The sequence below is a fragment of the Antechinus flavipes genome, chromosome 1, assembly GCF_016432865.1.
Source record: "Antechinus flavipes isolate AdamAnt ecotype Samford, QLD, Australia chromosome 1, AdamAnt_v2, whole genome shotgun sequence".
Lineage (NCBI taxonomy): Eukaryota > Metazoa > Chordata > Mammalia > Dasyuromorphia > Dasyuridae > Antechinus > Antechinus flavipes.
Window position 1 is genome coordinate 287117296 of NC_067398.1, and position 20943 is coordinate 287138238.

At 32.3% G+C, this 20943-nt stretch overlaps 1 protein-coding gene across 1 annotated transcript in view; it reads left to right on the top strand.

Moving 5' to 3' along the window:
- Positions 1-20943, top strand: part of DCP2 (decapping mRNA 2) — a 72223-nt gene that overhangs the window by 10091 nt on the left and 41189 nt on the right. The window contains exons 2-4 of the mRNA XM_051962177.1: positions 3077-3228; positions 17430-17557; positions 18639-18737. Coding sequence (XP_051818137.1) covers positions 3077-3228; positions 17430-17557; positions 18639-18737 — 379 coding nt within the window. The remainder of the gene's footprint in view (positions 1-3076; positions 3229-17429; positions 17558-18638; positions 18738-20943) is intronic.

Consider the following 20943-nt stretch of genomic DNA (forward strand, 5'->3'; position numbering starts at 1 on the left):
AAATTGGGGTTACAGAATGGGGAGAAGCACCCAACATTCTGATGATGTCTAAAATAGAAGGTCTTTCTCCTTATCTGGATCATCATGATTAGGAGAGAGAGGTAGTATTGCAGGATTGAACAGAACAATTAGGAATTGAGGCAGAACAATTCAGGGAAACTGAGTCAGCACAATAAAAGAGAACTGTGGCACAACAGTTCCAGTTATACCAGTCTGATTTCTCTTGCCCTTACATGACACTCTTATCTCCCACCTCTTTGCCTTTACACTGGCAACTTTGTAAAAATTCTTCCTTAACTTCACTTAGAATCTTCCTTCAGGTTTCAGCTAAGTGCTACTCCTACTTGGAGCCTTTCCTGATTCTTGCCTTCATTTCTTCCTTCAGCTTAAAGGCTGCTAGTGTATTTTCTTCTAAACTTACTTTTTATATTGACTTTATATTCCCTACCATGGCAAATGTTGATGTTCAGTTTATCAATTCTGTCTAGCTCTTTTGATGAGGTAAAATAGGCACCAAGCATGATAAATAGAAATAGATTCAGGAGAGCAACAAATTCTAAAAAGAATGTTACGTAAAAGTTTGCAACATGGGGCAACCATGACAAGAAATCCATTACAGATTACAAAGATTTACTGTAAATAAAGTTTATTATGTGTATAATAAAGGGAAATATAAATTCCCTAGTGGAATTTGGTTAAGCAGGAAGACTGAAGTCACCAACAGAAAGATATTATGGGGGAGGGAGAGGAGAAAGAGTACCTCATAGCAGGCTTAGTCTTGAAAAGGAGTTACCTAAGAAAGGGATACTATTTATTTACATAAATAGCTTTACTAGCTCAAGTTACATTGCAGAATCACAAATGAATGAGCAGTTTGCATTTTGGGGTACACAACTTTTAAAGGTAGGTTCTATGAAAAAAGGGGGAAGAACCAGGAAGGAGTTTGGAGGGATAAAGAGGGGATCTAGGAGGAGCCAGGTGGAATCCACCTAGCTGCCCAAGTCCCAAACCTAGCTAAAGATATGCTAATCAAGAGAGTCTGAGAGGATTGAGACTGTGGAAGTTGATAAGAGTTTATCTCATCTTCCTATTTAAGCAGAATAGTCTGCAAAAACTAACTTCCTTTTGTGTACTTTATTATAATTGATGATAACCTTCTGGATTCCTTCCTGATTAGGGAAGAGAATGAACTGGTTTCAAAGTCCACATTACTTTATAACCCCATTTGGGATTTTCTTGCTACTTCCTTCTCTAGTACACTTTACAGACAAGAAAACTGAAGCAAACTGGGTCGTGGCTTGCCTCATATCACATGAGATTTCCTGACTCCAGACCTAGCAGTTAATAAATACATGTTTGTTTACTTAATTAGTGGTCCTCTGTAGTCATAATTAGTGATTGTATTGATCTGAGTACTGATAGTTCTAAATTTAAAAAAAAAGCTTATTAATTGAAAAAGTTAGTAAGAAAACATGAAAGGAATATTAGTAACAATCAAAATTAAATGCTAATTTTTTTGTTTTTCTTTACATTGTTGTGGCTAGTATGTGTATTGTTCTTTTGGTTGTCTTTACTTATAATTATCTCCCATTTATATACAGTATAGTGGCAGTTATATGACATGATTTGTTCAACCATTCAATTAGTGGGTCCTTAGACTATTTCCACCCTTTGTTTTTGTCTGTTTGTTTTTTCTACCATAAAAAAATTCCACTATAAATATTTTTATATAGTTCCTTTTTCCATTTTTTGGTCTGCTTGAGACATATACTTAGTTGGGATTGAGTGATTCAAAGGTGTGTGGGATGCGGATGACCCCTCTCCAAAATGACTACTCAGAGATCACTCAAAAATAGAAAGCAGAAAGATTGTTTGTTATAGCATCTCATGAGAGGCGAGGCAGTCCAGCTATGAGATAAAGTATTCCAGCAGGAGGGCCCAAGAATCAGTGAATATACACAACTCTTATAGATTTTGTTACAAGAGATTACATCACAAGTAAGAGAGCATGGGGGAGGGGAGTAGCATCTAATTGGTTGTTGCTATCCGGAGATATTGAAATGGAAGGTTTCTGGCTTAGATCTTCAGGCTTTAGATAATGGAGCCCACTGTGGTCAAGCTAATAGCCTAAATAAATAGACAAACACTGATAAATGCCACCAACTTAGGTTAAGTAAATATCCCCGTAACTAACTCAAGATTTAAGTAAATATAGGCCTGCACATCTTGTACTTATGTAGGTCATAGGGAAACACAGGAATAATGAAAATATAGAAAAAAATGCACACATTACTATAAGTTTTTCATCTCTCCATTCCATACAAAGGTCATTTTTCCGTTATGACTTCAGATTGTTTTCTATAAGGGAACCAATTCATGTCTCCACTCATATTCATGAACTTGTTTTCTAATAAGCAGTTCCTGTCTTTTACCATCTTTTTGTCAGTTTGCTAGATTTGAGGTGAAATCTAAAATTATTAATAAATAAGAAAATGTTTGCTAAATATTTTTCTTTTAATATATTATATACCAACTTAGTTATATTTTGGTCAAGTTACAAGCTTATTTGTATATATGATACAAATTTATGATAGGTTGTGCAGGTAGTTTTATGATGCTATTTCAGTTTATAAATGTGAACTTATTCTGTATTCTTGGAAATGTAGCTGTACAAGTGGAGTTAGTGGTAAGTATTATTTATTTTAGTAGAATTTGGACTATTTTAGAGTCACATTTTTAATTTTTTTTTACCAGTATTTCTTTCTATAATTATTTTGATTTTTTTTCTTTTAAAATGAGTATTTACCTTTTTATCTGAACTTGATGTAATGATATGGTAAATAATAGCACCTTCTTTTTCTGACTACCTCTTCCCAGACAATGACACTAGGATTTCCTGAGGAGTACATCTTTCTTTTATGACAAAGACTACTTCTGTATTAGTAAGTCTTTGGTTAACCCTTTTATGTCTTTCAGCATTATTGGTCCTATTTCTAGGCTGATGAATGCATTTCTTTTCTCTATATTGCTATTTGTTAATGTAATTTTTTCCTTGTTTTTGTTTCTGTTTTGTCAGCCGATTTATTTTGCATATCCCCAGCGAGGAAAGAGACAACGCTATACGAGTATGTTTTCAGATTGAACTTGCCCATTGGTTTTATTTGGATTTCTACATGCAGAACACACCAGGATTACCTCAGTGTGGGATAAGAGACTTTGCTAAAGCTGATATCCTTTTTTAAAATTAGTATAATTATCATTTTTTTATTCTTGTTAGTAAAATGTTGTTAACACTAAAGTTTTCTTCCTTATCTTGTATATAAGGATTATAACCTACCCAAAACATCAGCTTATCTTTAAGAGAAGAAGAAAAAAAATAAGTCTTTAAGAAACTTGTCTTGAAACTTATTTTTTTAAGAAAACATTTTTCCCTTTTTTTTTTTTTGAACAGTTAAAGTTGGCCTATGAACTTATCTGCCTTTGTCTGTTTTTCCTGTTGTTTGAAATTTTTCTTTATCCAGGCATTGAATGAATCATAGATTCATTCTCTATCCATATTTCTGTTGATACAAATGTATTTTACAAAGTTTACTTTAATCATACTGCCATCGTTAGTTAGATGAAGAACTCATCAGAAACGTTTTTTCATTTAACTTGGTCAAGTCAAAAATGACTTGAATAGCATACTACCCACCAAGCAAGTTACTGTGTCCTGTCCTGCTTGGTTCCTGCTATCAATTGTAAATTGTTTGATTTACAGTAGTTGTGAAGATTAGATATAAACACATATTTTAAACAGTAAAAAAACTAAATAGTTCAAGACAAAATAAAGGAGCAGTCTGAAGCTATAGCATATGATTAATTGCCAAATATGCTTTAAAGAGTTCAGATGAGAAGATTTTACTTTAAATTGTACTATTCAGAGAAAACAGGAAATGAGATAGCTATTAATTTAGCAAAAAGAACATTTCAGAAAGAATACTTGAGCAAAAGGTTAGGAATAAGAAAGTTCAAGGTATATTTAATTATTTGGTGGCAAAGTAAAATATGGTATGGAATGTGAACCTGGAAAGATAGATTGAAATCTTATTGTAGATGGTTCCTAAATACTAGACTAAAGAGTTTGAATTTTATTTGCTATGAATCAGATAGGTAGTCATTTAAAGTTTTTAAGTATCTATTATATGCCAGGCCCTGTGTTCAGCATTGAGCATGCAAATAAAGAGAGTTTATGAGCAAATCATTGTTTCAGAAAGATTTCTCTTTTGATAAAGTGCAAATTAGATTGGAACAAGAACACCAGGTAGAACTAATAGTTAGTAAGAAAGAGTTATTAGTAATTGATAGTTAATAATCTTCATTATCTATTAATAGTCATAGTCTCAGAAAAGTTTTGATCATGACTTGATGACACTAAGCAGATTTTTCTCAGTCAGAGAATGATTTTAGTCTTTTTGTGGGGTTGGTTCTTTAAACATTTATTTTAATATAAAAATTTTTTGTGTGAATTTTATTTTCATAAAACAGATACTTCTTAACCTTTTCCCTTTTCTTCTCCCATACATTCTTCAAAAACCAGTTAACAGTTAATATTGGTTAATAAAAAAGGAAAGAAGTATTGTTGTTTCACAATTTGATTTGTAATTGTTCTTTTAACCCAGTATTTTTTAATCTGTCACTTGATATAAATGTGGGCATGTGAATATGCCTAGATATAAATTTCCTGTAATATTCTATTTGTTTCTGCCTATATTTTAAAATGTTCTAGGACAATTCTGTTGGTAGTCAATAACTATAAAGCTAAAATTCCTTAGTGGGGTGTGTGTGTGTGTGTGTGTGTGTGTGTGTGTGTGTGTGTGTATGTGTAATGTTGGGGGGCAGAGCCAAGATGGCAGAGAGGACACACACGTCTTTCTGAGTTATCCTCTACCCTCGAACTGTTTTACGAAACTCGGCCTCTGAATTAGTGCTTGACTATCAGAAGAACCCACAAATATTGGGAGTACAACACATTACCAACAGAAGATAATCTCAAAATTCGCCAGAAAAAGATCTGTTTTTGCTTGCATGTGGGGACAGAATGGAGTTAGGCCAGGCACAGACTCGGGCAGATGGGCAGTAAGAGCACAGAGAACAGCTCACGCTGAGCAGACTGAGGAGGGCAGGATGTGGTCTCCACTAGTAGACACAGTTTTGGCTACTGTGCCCTGGCAGCAGCCAGTAGATTAGCAGAGAAGATATAAACACAGAGGGTAAACACTATAACCCAAAGCACTAGAGTCTCTCAGTACCTGGCCATACCCCCCCAATACTGGGAGGGACTGGCATGATCTCAGCAGGCAACTCCTAATCTCAGTGTGCAACCACTAATCCCAGCACAGCCACTGCCATCCCACTGCCCCTTCACTGCCACTTCCTGTTGTCTATAGATGCAGCTTGGAAATACCCCCATATCCCATGAGCAGACTGCAGCATTTTTTTGTTTGTTTGTTTGTTTTATGAGTAAAAAGGCAAAGCAGGCGCTAACCAGAGATAGCTTCTATACTGAAAGGGAGCAGATTTCAAACCCTGAGGAGACTAAACAGTTTGTCTCTCATAAGGCTCTCATAAAAGAAATTTAAAAGGATTTTAAAAGAGAGCTAGAAGAAAAATGGGGAAAGGAAAGGGAAGCTTAGCAAGAGGGCTTGGATAAGGCATATAACTCATTAAAAGATAGTGAAAAAAGAAAACTCCCTGAAAAACAGAAATTGTGAATTAGAAAAAGAAAATAACTCCTTAAAAAATAAAATTGGCGAAATGGAAAAAAATTCCATAGAACAAAACAACTCATTTAAAAACTCAATTGGACAAATGCAAAAAGAAATAAAAAATTAAAAGAAGAAAATAATTCATTAAAAACCAGAATTGAACAAATGGAAATGAATAACTCAAGGAGATACCAAGAATCAGTCAAGCTATACCAAAAAAATGAAATGGAAAAAAAGTTAAATACCTATTTGGGAAAACAACAGACCTGGAAAATAGATCTCGGAGAGATAATCTAATGATTATTGGACTCCCTAAAAATCATGATGAAAAAAAGAGCCTACACACTATTTTTCAGGAAATCATCAACGAGAACTGCCCAGATGTCATAGAGTCAGAAGGTAAAAATAGACATTGAAAGAATTCATCATGGATCACCTACTGAAAGAGACCCCAAAATTAAAACTCCAAGAAATATTGTGGCTAAATTCCAGAACTATCAGATCAAGGAAAAAATACTGCAAACAGCCAGAAAAAAAAAAAAAAAAACAGTTCAAATATAGAGGAATCACAATAAGGATTACTCAGGAAATAGCAGCATCCACATTAAAGGATCGAAGGGCCTAGAATCTGATATTCTGAAAGGCGAAGGAACTTGGTATGCAGCCAAGAATAACTTATCCGGCCAAATCCAGAATTATCTTTCAGGGAAGAAGCTGGACATTCAATGAAATAAGTGACTCCATTTATTTCTGATGAAAAAAACCAGAGCTAAACAAAATGTTTGACCTCCAAATATAAGACTCAAAGAAGCATAAAAAGGTAAAAAGAACTCTTGAGAACTGTATTTCTCTTATGGGTATACATAAGGAGTACATGTATAATTTGGTTTTACTGTATAATATGAAAAAGGATCGAGAGGTAGAAAGGAAATTGTACCAGAAAAAGGGAAAAGTGGAGGTACTACATCTCACAAAGAGGTAAAGGAAACCTATTTATTATATCTGAGGGAAAGAGGGGAGGGAGATGAACATAGTGTTAATCTTACTCTCATCAGAATTCGCTCAGAGAGAAAATATTAGACATGTTCGGTTTACAGAGAAATTTCTCCCATCTCATTGAAAAATGGGAGGGGAAAAACAAAAAAGGGAAGGGGTAGTTAAGTAGAAAGGAATACAGAAATTGTAAGGGAAAGGTTTAAGAAAAGGGGAGGGAAGGAGTCTAAAGAGGGAAGGCTGCATGAAGCAAGTGGTGCTTATAAGTTTAATATTGGGAAGGGGGAAAGGGGGAAAGGAAAGAGAAAAGCGTAATCTGGGGATAACAAGATGGCAGGAAATGCAGAATTAGTAGTTTTAACCATAAATGTGAATGGAGTAAACTCCCCCATAAAATGGAGGTGGAGAGCAGACTGGATTAATAGCCAGAATCCTACATTATGATGCTTACAGAAAACACACTTGAAGCAGGATGATACAGAATAAAGGTAGAAGGCTTGAGCAGAACCTACTATACTTCAAGTGAAATCAAAATTTAGGGGTAACCATGCTGATCTCAGATCAAGCAAAAGTAAAAAGAAAATTGATTTAATTAAGAGATAAGGATATCTTGCTAAAGGATAGCATAGATAATGAAGCAACATCAATATTAAACATATATGCACCAAGTGGTGTAGCATCTGAATTCCTAAAGGAGAGAACTGCAAGAAGACAGCAAAACTGTAGATCTTTGCACTCTCAGAATTAGATAAATCAAACCACAAAATAAGTAAGAAAGAAGTTAAAGATGTAACTAGAACACTAGAAAAGTTAGGTGTGATAGATCTTTGGAGAAAACTGAATGAAGACAGAAAGGAATACACTTTCTTCTCAGCAGTTCATGCAACCTATACAAAAATCGACCATATATTGGGACATAAAGACCTCAAATTCAAATGCATAAAGGCAGAAATAGTAAATGCATCCTTTTTAGATCACGATGCAATAAAAATTACATTTAATAAAAAGCCAGGGGAAATAGACCAAAAAAGTAATTGAACACTAAATAATCTCATCCTAAAGAATAAATGGGTGAAATAATAAATCATAGACACAATAATTCCGCCAAAGAGAATGATAATGAGACAACATAACAAAATGTAGGATGTAGATAAAGTAGTATAAGGGGAAATTTTATATATCTAGAGGCCTACTTGCATAAAATAGAGAAAGAGAAAATCAGTGAATTAGGCTTGCAATTAAAAAAGCTAGAGAAAGAGCAAATTAAAACCCCCCATCAAACACTAAACTTGAAATTCTAAAAATAAAAGGAGAGATCAATAAAATTGAAAGTTTAAAAAAAAACTATTGAATTAATAAAGAAAACTAAGAGTTGCTTCTGTGAAAAAAACAACAAAATAGATAAACCCTTGGTAAATTTGATTAGAAAAAAGGAAAGAAGAAAATCAAATTGTTAGTCTTAAAAAGGAAAAAGGAGAACTTTACAATAATAGAGAGGAAATTAGAGCATTACTGAGGAGTTACTTTACCCAACTTTATGCCAATAAATTTGCTAACTTAAATGAAATGGATGAATACCTTCAAAAATATAGGTTGTCCAGATTAACAGAGGAAGAAGTAAATAGGTTAAATAGTCCCATTTTAGAAAAAGAAATAAAACAAGCTATTAATCAACTCCCTAAGAAAAAATCCCCAGGAACAGATGGATTTACATGTGAATTCTACCAAACATTTAAAGAATTTTTAATTCCAATTGTATATAAACTATTTGAAAAAAATAGGAATTGAAGGAGTCCTACCAAATTTTTTTATGACACAGACATGGTACTGACACCTAAACCAGGTAGGCTGAAAACAGAAAATTATAGACCAATCTCCTTAATGAATATTGATGCAAAAATCTTAAATAAAATATTAGTAAAGAGATTATAGAAAATCATCCCCAAGATAATACACCATGACCATGTAGGATTTATACCAGGAATGCAGGGCTGGTTCAATATTAGGAAAACTATTAGCATAATTGACTATAATAACCAAATTAACAAAAACCATATGATCATCTCAGTAGGTGCACAAAAAGCATTTGATAAAATCCAACATCCATTCCTATTAAAAACACTTGAATGTATAGGAATAAATGGACTTTTCCTTAAAATAGTAGGATCTATTTAAAACCACCAGTAAGCCTCATATGTAATGGGGATAAACTGGAACCATTCCCAGTAAGATCAAGAGTGAAACAAGGTTGCCCACTATCACCATTACTTTTCCATATTATATTAGAAATGTTAGCTTTGGCAAAAAGATATTAAAGGAATTAGAATGGGTAATGAGAAAACCAAATTATCACTCTTTGCAGATATATGTTGATATACTTAGATAACCTCATAGATTCTACTAAAAAGCTTTTTGACATAATCCACAACTTTAGCAAAGTTGTAGGATACAAAATAAATCCACATAAATCATCAGCATCCTAACAAAATCCAACAGCAAGAGATACAAAGAGAAATTCCATTTAAAATAACTGTCAATAGTATAAAATATTTGGGAATCTATCTCCCAAGGCAAAGTCAGGAAGTATATGAGCAAAACCACAAAACGCTCTCCACACAAAGTCAGATTTAAATAACTGGAAAAATATCAAATGCTCTTGGTTAGGTCCCATGAATATAATAAAGATGACAATACTACCTAAACTAATCTATTTAGTGCTATGCCAGTCAGACTCCCAAGAAACTATCTTACTGATTTAGAAAAAATAACAAAATTTATCTGGAAGAACAAAAAGTTAAGAATATCAAGGGAATTAATGGAAAAACAAATCAAATGAAGGTGGCCTAGCTGTACCAGATCTAAAATTATATTATAAAGCAGCAGTTACCAAAACCATTTGGTATTGGCTAAGAAACGGAGTAGTTGATCAGTGGAATAGGTTTGGGTCCTAGGACAAAGTAGTCAATCACTATAACAATCTAGTGTTTGACAAACCCAAAGACCCAGCTTTTGGGATAAGAATTCACTATTTGATTTAAAAAAAAAAAAAAAAAGCTGGGAAAATTGGAAACTAGTGTAGCAGAAACTGGGCATTGACCCACACTTAATACCATAAGCCAAGATAAGGTCAAAATGGGTCCATGATCTAGGCATAAAGATTGATATAAACAAATCAAAAGAATATAGGATAGTTTAGCTCTCAGATCTGTGGAGGAGGAAGGAATTTATGACCAAAGAAGAACTAGAGATCATTATTGATCACAAAATAGATAATTTTATTATATTAAGTTAAAAAGTTTTTGTACAAACAAAACTAATGCAGACAATATTAGAAGGGAAATAATAAATAGGGAAAACATTTTTACATCCAAAGATTCTGATAAAAGCCCCATTTCTAAAATATATGGAGAATTGACTCTTAATTTATAAGAAATCAAGCCATTCTCCAGTTGATAGGTGGTCAAAGAATATGAACAATTTTTGGATGAAGAAATTGAAACCAATTTTATTCATATAAAAACCTGTTCCAAAAATATCACTACACAACTGTCAGATTGGCTGAGATGACAGGAAAAAATCATGATGAATGTTAGAGGGGATGTGGGAATACTAGGACACTGATGCAGAACAGATCCCACCATTCTGGAGAGCAATTTGGAACTATACTCAAAAAGTTATCAAACTGCATACCCTTTGATCTAGCAGTGTTACTACTGGGCTTATATCCTAAAGAGATATTAAAGAAGGGAAAGGGATCTATATATGTAAAAATGTTTGTGGCAAGCTTTTTTGTTGTGGGTAGAAACTGGAAATTAAATGGATGCCCTTCAATTGGAGAATGGGTGAATAAATTATGGTATATGAATGCTATAGAATACTATTGTTTTGTAAGAAACAACCAGCAGGATGAATACAGAGAGACTTGAAGAGACTTACATGAACTGATGCTAAGTGAAATGAGCAGAATCAGGAGGTCATTATACACTTCAACAACTGTATTGTATGAGGATCGGTTCTGATAGAAGTGGCTATCTTCAACAATGAGAGGATCCAAATCAGTTCCAATTGATCAATAATGAACAGAAGCAACTACATCTAGCAAAAGAACACTGGGTAATGAGTGTGGACCACAACATAGCATTTCCACTTCTTTCTGTTATAGTTTGCTTGCATTTTTGTTTTTCTTCTAAGATTATTTTTACTTTCTTTCTAAATCCAATTTTTCTTGTGTAGCAAAATAACTGTATAAATGTGTGTGTGTGTGTGTGTGTATGTATGTGTGTGTGTGTATATATATATATATATGTATATTATATATATAATATTTAACACGGGGGTGGGGGGAAGAAGGGGAAAAGTTGGAAGAGTTAGAATGCTGTGTTGTGTTCCACCCTCTGTTCCCATTTGTCTCTCTCTGGGTGTAAATGGTTCTTTTTATCACTGCACATGTGAAACTGGTTTGAATCATCTCAATGTTGAAGAGAGCCACATCCATCATAATTGATTATCATATAGTCATCTTGTTGCCATGTATAATGATGTGGTTTTGCTCATTTCACTTTGCATCAGTTCATATAGGTCTCTCCAGGCCGCTTAAATCATCCTGCTGATCATTTCTTACAGAACATAGCATTCATATACTATAATTTATTCAGCCATTCTCCAATTGATGGGCAATTTCCAGGTTCTTGCCAGTACAAAGAGAGCTGCCACAAACATTTTTGCACACGTGAATCCCTTTCCCTCCTTTAAGATCTGTTTGGGATCTAATCCCTGTAGAAACTTTGCTGGATCAAGGGGTATGCACAGTTTGCTAACTTTTTGAACATAGTTCCAAACTATTCTCCAGAATAGTTGTATCCAATCACAGTTCCACCAACAATGTACCAGTGTCCCAGTTTTCCCATATTCCCTCCAACATTGGTCATTATCTTTTCCTGTCATCTTAGCCAATCTGAGAGGTGGGTAGTGTTATCTCAGAGTTGTCTGAATTTGCATTTTTCTGATCAATAGTGATTTGAAGATTCATTTATTTTGCTAGGACTTTGCTGTTAGTATTGTACCTTAACTTAACTCTGTCAGGTGATGGGTTGGGTTGACCTTCTGAGACTTGCTTGGAATTTTTCCAACTGCAGAACTTTGAATTTTTTTTTCCTACATTTGTACCCTCATGTCTAAAGGGATACTTTTTATCTTAAATAAATTTCAGAATATCTTCATGGGGGTCTGAAGCTAAATTTGTCATTATAGAATCTGTTACTTTGTTGCTACATTGTAATTACAGAAGTTAATAACCTGTTAATTTAGAGTCTTCTGGGACAAAAGATAATTGGAAAATTTGAAAGAGCTGTGTATTTATCAGTGTAGATCTTCCATCTAGTAATACAGAATATCACTTCTCCCTAGCTGCTTCTCTGATGCATTTTCTGGTCCATATTTTCTCATAGAGCAGAAGTTTTCAACTTTGGATCTGTTAACTTTAAAATTGATAATTACATTTCAATATAATTATTTTCATTTGTATTCCTGTGTATTTTGTATTGTACACCATATTGCGATAAGGGTTCCAAGACACAAAAAAGATTAAGAATTCCTATGACAAGAAGGTATACATTAAACTTTTTTTAAATTAAATTTTTTTTGGTCACATTTTATGTTCCATTTTGTCTTTGTCCCTTTGTCCTTCTCCATCACACCCTATAGAAAGTCACTGTTTGAGAGAGATTTATAAATATGTTTATACATGTACTATACCATGTGTATTTCTGTTAATTCTTTCTCTGTAGATGGATGGTATCTTGATTTGAGTATTTATAGTAATCAGAATAACTTGGGGGTTCATAATTATTTTTTGAATAACATTATTGCTGTTAATTGTTCTCTTGGTTCTGGTCATTTCACTTTTTATTACTCCCTGCAATCTTTCTATATTTTTCTAAAATCAATTTAAATGCTAAACAAAAAATAACCCAAAATAGAAAAAGAATTGTCATGTACACAACAGGACATAAGAGAATTCAAAATATGTAACAATAAATTTTTATTGCAAGAAAGCATATTGAACAATAGAAGACATTGTATTTAGAACTGTCCATACTTTATCCTTTTTCCCCCCCTCTTTTCTCCCTCCCTGTCTTCCCCAAGTTTATCTATAGCATGGATGTGTTGATGTATACATGCATACACAAGCATACATCTAAAACTGTATAAATATGGTTGACATGTAATGTAGATTTCTCTCTTTTATTTGAATCTTTTTAAACTTTGATTTTTGTCAGAGGTCTATGACTACTACTCCTAATAAATTTTGTGTATTTCTTGTTTCCTATTTCTGCTAACTCTTCTATTTTACTTCTAGCCTTTAGCTTGCCTTGCTGTTATTTAACCTCCCTCCATCTCAAGGATCCCTTCCTTATTCTCTCCTCCAATCCTTTCCCTCCTTCTTTATCCCTTTTGCCAGTAATTTACATACTTTATCCCATTTCCATTAACCTATCCCTCCCCCTCTTATTTCTTTATAAATTTTGGAAAATTTTATATACTTCTAGGTGTGTGTGTGTGTGTGTGTGTGTGTGTGTGTGCAGTGAGAGATTTTTTTTAATTCATTCCTGATGTGAGAAGGATTTTAGGACTACCAGTCTTCCTCTCCTGTGTAATTTCTCTGTGTCAATTCTTGGTTTTCATATCGTGTATATAACTTTTTTTTTTATTAAAGCTTTTTATTTTCAAAACATGTATGGGGGCAGCTAGGTGCTGCAGTGGATGGAGCACCAGCCCTGAAGGTGAGGAGGACCTGAGTTCAAATCTGGTCTCAGACACTTAACACTTCTTAGCTGTGTGACTGGGCAAATCACTTAACCCCAATTGCCTCAGCAAAAAGCAAAACAAAAACAAAAACAAAATGTGTATGGATAATTCTTCAACATTAACCCTTGCAAAATCTTGTGTTCCAATTCCCTCCCTTTCCCCTACTCCCTCCCTTAGATGGCAAATAGCCTAATATAAGTTTAACATGGCAGAAATATATAACATAATTCTTTGATGTTGACTCTTAGGTGTTAAATTTTCCATAAAGTTGAGGTTTATTTGCAACAAAATCCTGAAAAGCTGGCAGTTCACTGAATATTTAGGTTGTTAGTTTTTTTTTTTTTTTCATTCAATACTATACTTAATTTTGCTAGATATTATCTTTTCAGTCGCAACCCTCATCTTTGATATATAATATTCCAAGACCTGTAGTCTTTTATTGTAATCTTTTATAGGTCTTATGGTTCTGATTGTGGTTCCAGTTTATTTGAATTGTTTTTATATTTTTGCCTGAAGAATTTTAAATTTTCTCATTGATCTCTGGGTTTTGAAATTTAACAATAATGTTTCTGTAGGTTTTCCTTGTAAGATTTATTTCAAGTGGTGACTGGTAGATTTCTTTTTAAAAATTTTTTATTTTGTCTTATACTAATACTTTAAGGACTTTTCTTTATTTTTTATTACTGTATCCTGAGTCTATTTTTGGTTTTAGCTTTCAGGTAGTATAATTATTCTTATGTTTTCTCTTCTTGATCTGTTTTCTAGAACTGTTGTTTTTCTCATGGGATTTCTCACATTCTTTTCTAGTTTTTCATTCTTCATATTTTGTTTTATTATTAGAGTCATTTTTTCCTTTATAACTATGAATCTTCTTTTCTAGTTGGCTGTCTTTTCATAATCTTGTTTTTCTTGGATAGTTCTTTGTTGTTGTTTTTTTCCCTTCAGTGTCATGTGATTTTAAAAGTCTTTTTGAGTTCTTCTAGGAATTCTTTTTTAGTAAAAAAAAAAATTTAATCTTTTGGGGTACAAGAGGTTTTTCTTTTATATTTTTTAAACTTCAATATCCTCTGAAAATGAACCCAGATTTTTCCCTATTCCCAAAGTAACTTTTTATGTTGGCTTCTTTTTCCTTTATTGCCTGTTAGTATAATCAACTTTTTGATGTGTGGTGGGGAAGTGTTGTACCTCTGGCCTTAGGTTTTCCTCTCTGTGCCTTAGAACCCCAAACTGATAACTCTACCTTCCTGTAATAGCCAGCAGTGTTCCTTCTCGTTGCTTCTGTAATGTGATAGAGACATGCAAGAATACAGCTGGAACTGGCATTCCTTATCAGCTGAAGTGCCTTCAGTTTTCCCTATATAGATGCCTGGCTCCCTATACTCTGGAAAATGAAAGTTCTTATGGCTGGGGCTTGAAGCTACTTTCCAACCCAGGTAACTCAAGGGTTATCCTGTCCTGGTATCTGGATCTTCCCTGATTGTCTCAGAAAGAACATTGTTCTGCCCCAACTCTTTTTTGTTTTTTTACCACTCTGTTCACTCTGAAGTGTAATTTTGTCTTGTTTGTGGGGGAGATACCGAGAGCTTAGAATTTTCTGACCTACTCTGATATCAAATCAGAATCATCTTCTGCAGCTTATTTTTTACAGCATGGTAGTATTTCATCACTACTATAGACCACAACTTGTTCAGCTTTTCCCCAAGTAGTGGGCATTCCCTCTATTTCTACTTCTTTGCTACCACAAACAGAGCTAATACAGATATTTTAGACGATATAGGTTCTTTTATTTTTTTCCCTGATTTTCTTGGTAAACAACTAATAGTGTTATTGCTGGATTAAAGATTATATACAGTTTTGTAACTCTGGGTGTAATTCTACATTGTTCTTCAGAATGTTTGGATCAGTTCACAGCTCCATTAATGTCCCAATTTTCCCACATCTTCTCCAACATTTGTCATTTTACTTTTCTGGCATGTTATCTAATCTGATTGGTATAAAGTGGTTTTAATTTGAATTCTCAAATCAGTAATGATTAAGAGCATTTTTAATGTGGCTATTTGTAGCTTTGATTTCATCAAGAAACTGCCTGTTCATATCCTTTGAGGAATTACTGATATTTTTAGAAATCTGACAAAAATTCTCTATGTATTTGAGATATGAGACCCTTTGTCTAAGAAAGTGTATATAGGAATTTCCCCAACCTTTTCTGCTTTCCTTCTAATTTTGGCTACATTATTTATAAAACCTTTTAAAATTTAGTGTAATAAGTTGCCTATTTTATATCTCATAATGTTCTCTATCTCTTGTTCATTCATAATTCTCTCTTTAAATCTGATAAGTAATATATCCCATATTCTAGATTTTTATAATATATATCTTTCTATATAGGTCATGTATCCTTTTTGACTATATCTTGATAAATGGTGTAAGATATGGTTCTATATCCAATTTCTATCAGACTGCTTTCTGTTTTTTTTAACCGATTTTTTTTTAAACCAAATAGCATATTCTTATCCCAGAAACATAAATTTCTACATTTGCCAAATACAAGGTCAATAATATTGTATATAATTTACTACTGTGTATTGTATATTTATTCTGTTCCATTGATCTACCTTTCTTAGCCAGAACCAGATAGTTTTTATAATTATTGCCTTGTAATTTAGTTTAAGATTTCGTACTGCTAGGGGCAGCTAGGTGGCATAGTGGATAGAGCGCCAGCCCTGAAGTCAGGAGGATTTGAGTTCAAATCTAGCCTTGCCACTTAACACTTCCTAGCTGTGTGACCCTGGGCCAGTCACTTAACCCCAATTGCCTCAGCGCAAAAAAAAAAAAAAAAAAAATTAGTACTGCTAAATCTTCTTCCTTTATTTTTTCATTAAGTCCTTTCATATTCTTGACCTTTTGTTCTACCAAATGAATTTTATTTTTTTTCCTAGCTCAGAAGAATAATTTTTTCATACTTTAATTTGGATGACATTGAATAAGTAGATTAGTTTAGGCAGAATTGTCACCCATGAACATGAACATTTCTTCAGTTGTATAAATCTTAATTTCTATAAAAAGTGTTTTATAAGCTTATTTATGTAGTTCCTGTATTCGCAGATACACTTCCTAGTATTTTACATAATCTAAATTTTATATGGGGTATATCTTACTATCTCTTCTGGCAGGGTTTTGTTGGTAATATACAAAATTCTAATAATTTATTTTAAGATGTTCATTCCTATTAAAAACACATGAAAGCATAGTTGCAAAAGTTGATTTTTCTTTAAAATGATAAATATCTACGTCGGTTGTCAGCAGTTATTATTTATAAATGGTGATAAGCCTTTTATATAAGATCAGGAGTAAAACAAGGATGCCTATTATCATTAATATAATTCAATATTATATTAGAAATCCTAGCAATATCATTAAGAGAAGAAAAAGATATTGAGGGAATCAGAATGGGTAATTAAGTAATAAAACTCTTTTAGGTGATATATATCGAAAATCTTAAGAGATTCAATGAAAAAGTGGTTGAATATTTTAGCAAGCTAGCAGGATATACAATACCTACATTAATTCTTTCATAGCCTTTCTTATTCTATTAGTAACTAAGATATACTAGGGCATCTATTGTGTGTTCACTTCCAATTATATATATCCTTGATATTGTTTTTGATTATAGTTTATCTTAAGGAAAAAATAAATATAAAAAACTAACCATGATATATCCAAGAGTCAGGCTTTTTTAAGTTTATTTCATAGGATTAAAAAATATATATTTCATGTGAATGGTTTTATTTCTTTTGTCTATATACTGTGTGTGTGTGTGTATATATATGTATTATATATCATATATATTTAACTAATTGGCTTCCTTGACATTGCTTCTACTCTTCAGTCATTGTCCTTTTTTACTGCCTCAAGGTGAAGATGTGCAAAAAGTTTTAGATGAATGGAAGGAATATAAAATGGGAGTACCAACATATGGTGCAATTATTCTTGACGAAACACTTGAAAATGTGAGTAAAATTAAGAGTCGAGATGACATATACAATATTTTTTCCTTTTCTTTTTTTCTTTTCTCAAGAGTATTTTATTTTTCCAATTACAAGTAAAGATAGTTTTCACCATTCATTTTTTTGTAAGATTTTGAGCTCCCTCAATGAAAAAAAGGGTAATTTGTCTTTATTTTTGATTCCTCAGCATTTGTTACTTAGTCCCAATGAACCAAACTACCAAAATCAGGAAACCACTACTAAACCAAAAATTGGGGTAGGGAGAGGGAAGAAGAAAAATATAATACAGGATTTCACTCTCTTTGTAGAATCCAATACTATTATTTTAAAGCCTCAATTCAAAACAATTTTTTCAGTTCCCTCCCTTTCACACTTTCCAAGTCATCAAGCAATTTCATATAAATTATACAGGTATAATCATTTTAAACTTATTTCCATATTTGTCATATTGTGAAAAAGGAAGAAACCATGAGAGAGAAAAAGCAAACAAAATCAAAAAAAGGTAAAAGATGGCATTTTCTTTCCCATGTCTATTGGAATCATATGGACTATTTTAAATGAACTAACATTTAATTTGGGTAACTTTTTGGCTTAATTAAATATATGTGTTTTATATTATTGTTTTGAATTGAGGCTTTAAAATAATAGTATTGGATTCTACAAAGAGAGTGAAATCCTGTATTATATTTTTCTTCTTCCCTCTCCCTACCCCAATTTTTGGTTTAGTAGTGGTTTCCTGATTTTGGTAGTTTGGTTCATTGGGACTAAGTAACAAATGCTGAGGAATCAAAAATAAAGACAAATTACCCTTTCACTTCACTGGTGATTGGTAGTTTAACTTTATATTTAGGGAAATAATTGAATTCCATTTCAGATCTTTCTGATGACATCTTAATTGATAGAAAAATCCCAAACAATTCAATTGTTTTATTTGAGGATGTTTTATTTTCCTTGTAGTGAATCAATCACAAAGTATTGTCAAGTAATTACTGTTTCAGGAACAATATTAAATACAGAAATTAGACATTTCTTATATGAATTTCAACAAATTATATTTATTTGTGTTTTGCTTTTATTTTTTGAGGTATTATTGGTTCAAGGTTATCTAGCAAAATCAGGCTGGGGATTTCCAAAGGGAAAAGTAAATAAAGAAGAAGCTCCACATGACTGTGCTGCAAGAGAGGTAAGTTGGTATGCTGGTAAATGGTATTATTGGGCTATTATAACCAATTTTTTCTTTTCATTTTAGTGATCTGAATAATTCCTTTATCATTTCTTCCAGAATATAGCAGTCTATTTGTATGTTTGCCTTCTGATGTTTTCTCACATACATTTCCCAATTGCTTATGTATTTTCAATTTAGGTTTTCCACAGGGAGAAATTAGTAGCAAAGATTTTTTTCCCCTTAGGTAATTATTTCTCTTCTATTTTTCAACTATATTGGCTTTCTTTAAGCAAAACCTTATAGTTTTTGTATTATCAGAATCTTCCATTTTATCTTTTGTGATCCTCTCTTTCTTTGTTGCTTATACATTCTCTTATCCATAGATCTGAAAGATAAATAACAAATTCCTTACTCTTATCATGAGCTTGAAGTCAGTTCCATCTTTGTGAGTTCAAATCTGGACTCAGACACTTACTAGCTGTGGTGTGACCGTGGGCAAGTCACTTAATTCTATTTGTTAAATGATCTGGAAAAAGAAATGGCAAATCATTTCAGCATCTCTGCAAAAAAAAAAAAAAAAAAAAACTTCAAAAGATATAATAAAGAATCAGACATGACTCAAATGACCAAACAGCAATGTTTTATTGATAGATTTTTTTCAAATTGAACATATATCTAATCAGGTGTTAGTTTATTGTGTTTTTTGGTACATTACTGTAGTCTCTTTGCCAATATTTTATTTAATATTTTTGTGATGTTTGTTAGAAATATTGGTTGGTACTTATTTCTTTGATATTCATCAGGGATGGGCTATTCTTTGCTTTGTTTTTTCTCTCCTAGTTTTGGATATTAGGATCATATTGTGTCAGAGAAGGAATTTTGTAGGAAACTTTCTTTTCAAAATTTTTCCCCTGGTTTATTTAATATTGCAATTGTTATTTAAAAGTTTGATAGCATTTCCTTGTAACTCATCTAGTTCTTGAGTTCATTTTTGGGGGACTTAATTCATAGCTTATTCAAATTCTTTTTCTGAGATTGAATCATTTAAATTGTCTTTCTTTTTTTCAGTTAATTTGAGTATTTTATGTTTTTGTTTTTTTTATTTAGAATGTCACCCTGTAGGTTCTAAAATAAATACTAATGATATTTTTTATTTCTTCATAATTTGTTGAAAATTCTCCATTTCTATTTCAATTTTCAGTAGTGGTAATTTGATTTCTTACTTTTAAGAATGAAATTAACTAGTAAATTATCTTTTTTTATTAGTCTTTTAAAAATAATTCCTAGTTGTACTTATTAAGTACTTTTTTTTTTTTGCTTTGACTTTATTTGATAAATAAATTTTTTTTTTTTTGATTTTTCAGAATTTCCATTTTGGTATTTGGATTTTTTTTTTTTTTTTTTTTTTTAGTGTTTCTGGTTTTTTCCTTGTATGTCTAATTGACATACTTTCCCCTTTTGTTAATGAAAGTGTTTAAAGACATAAATTTTCCCCTAAGGCTTGCTTTATCTATTTACCTCAGATTTTGATAGAGTATGTCATTGTTATTGTTATTATTATCTTTAATGACTTTATTATTGCTCTGATTAGCTCTTTCATCAATGAATTCCTGAGGATTAAGTTGTATATTCTTCAATTGGTATTTAATTATTTTCTCACTAACCTTTTTATTATATACACATATGTTTATATATAAAACTTATCTGTTATTTCTATGAGTTGTTTTTTGATTCATTCATTATTTAAAATATTATTACTTTGTTTCTGTTTGTGGTATGTCTTGTGCAAAGTTCCAGTATTAATTCCCGTTTTTGTTGTAGTCTGGTTGATAGAAGTTTTTCATTTCTGCTTTTTTTACGTTTTTACTTTTTTTATCCTTCTTTTATTATCAGTCAATAAGTATTTATTAAGTGCTTTTTATCTACCAGGCACTCACACAAAATACACACAAATAAGTTATAGATGGAGCAAATAGGAAATAATAAAGAGAGGGAGGCATTAGTGTTAAGAATCATTGGGAAAGGTTCCCTGTAGAAGATCTAATCTAAAGAAATCTATTAGGCAGAGATAAAATGGGAAAGTTCTTTCATTCATGGGCCATACCTAAAGAAAATGCCTAGAATTAAAAGTTTCCATTCAAATTAACTTAGAAGGACTGAAGGAAAGGACTGTACTTCACATGGGTAAAGGGGGGAGTACAGTATAGTGTTGGTGGTATCAGGG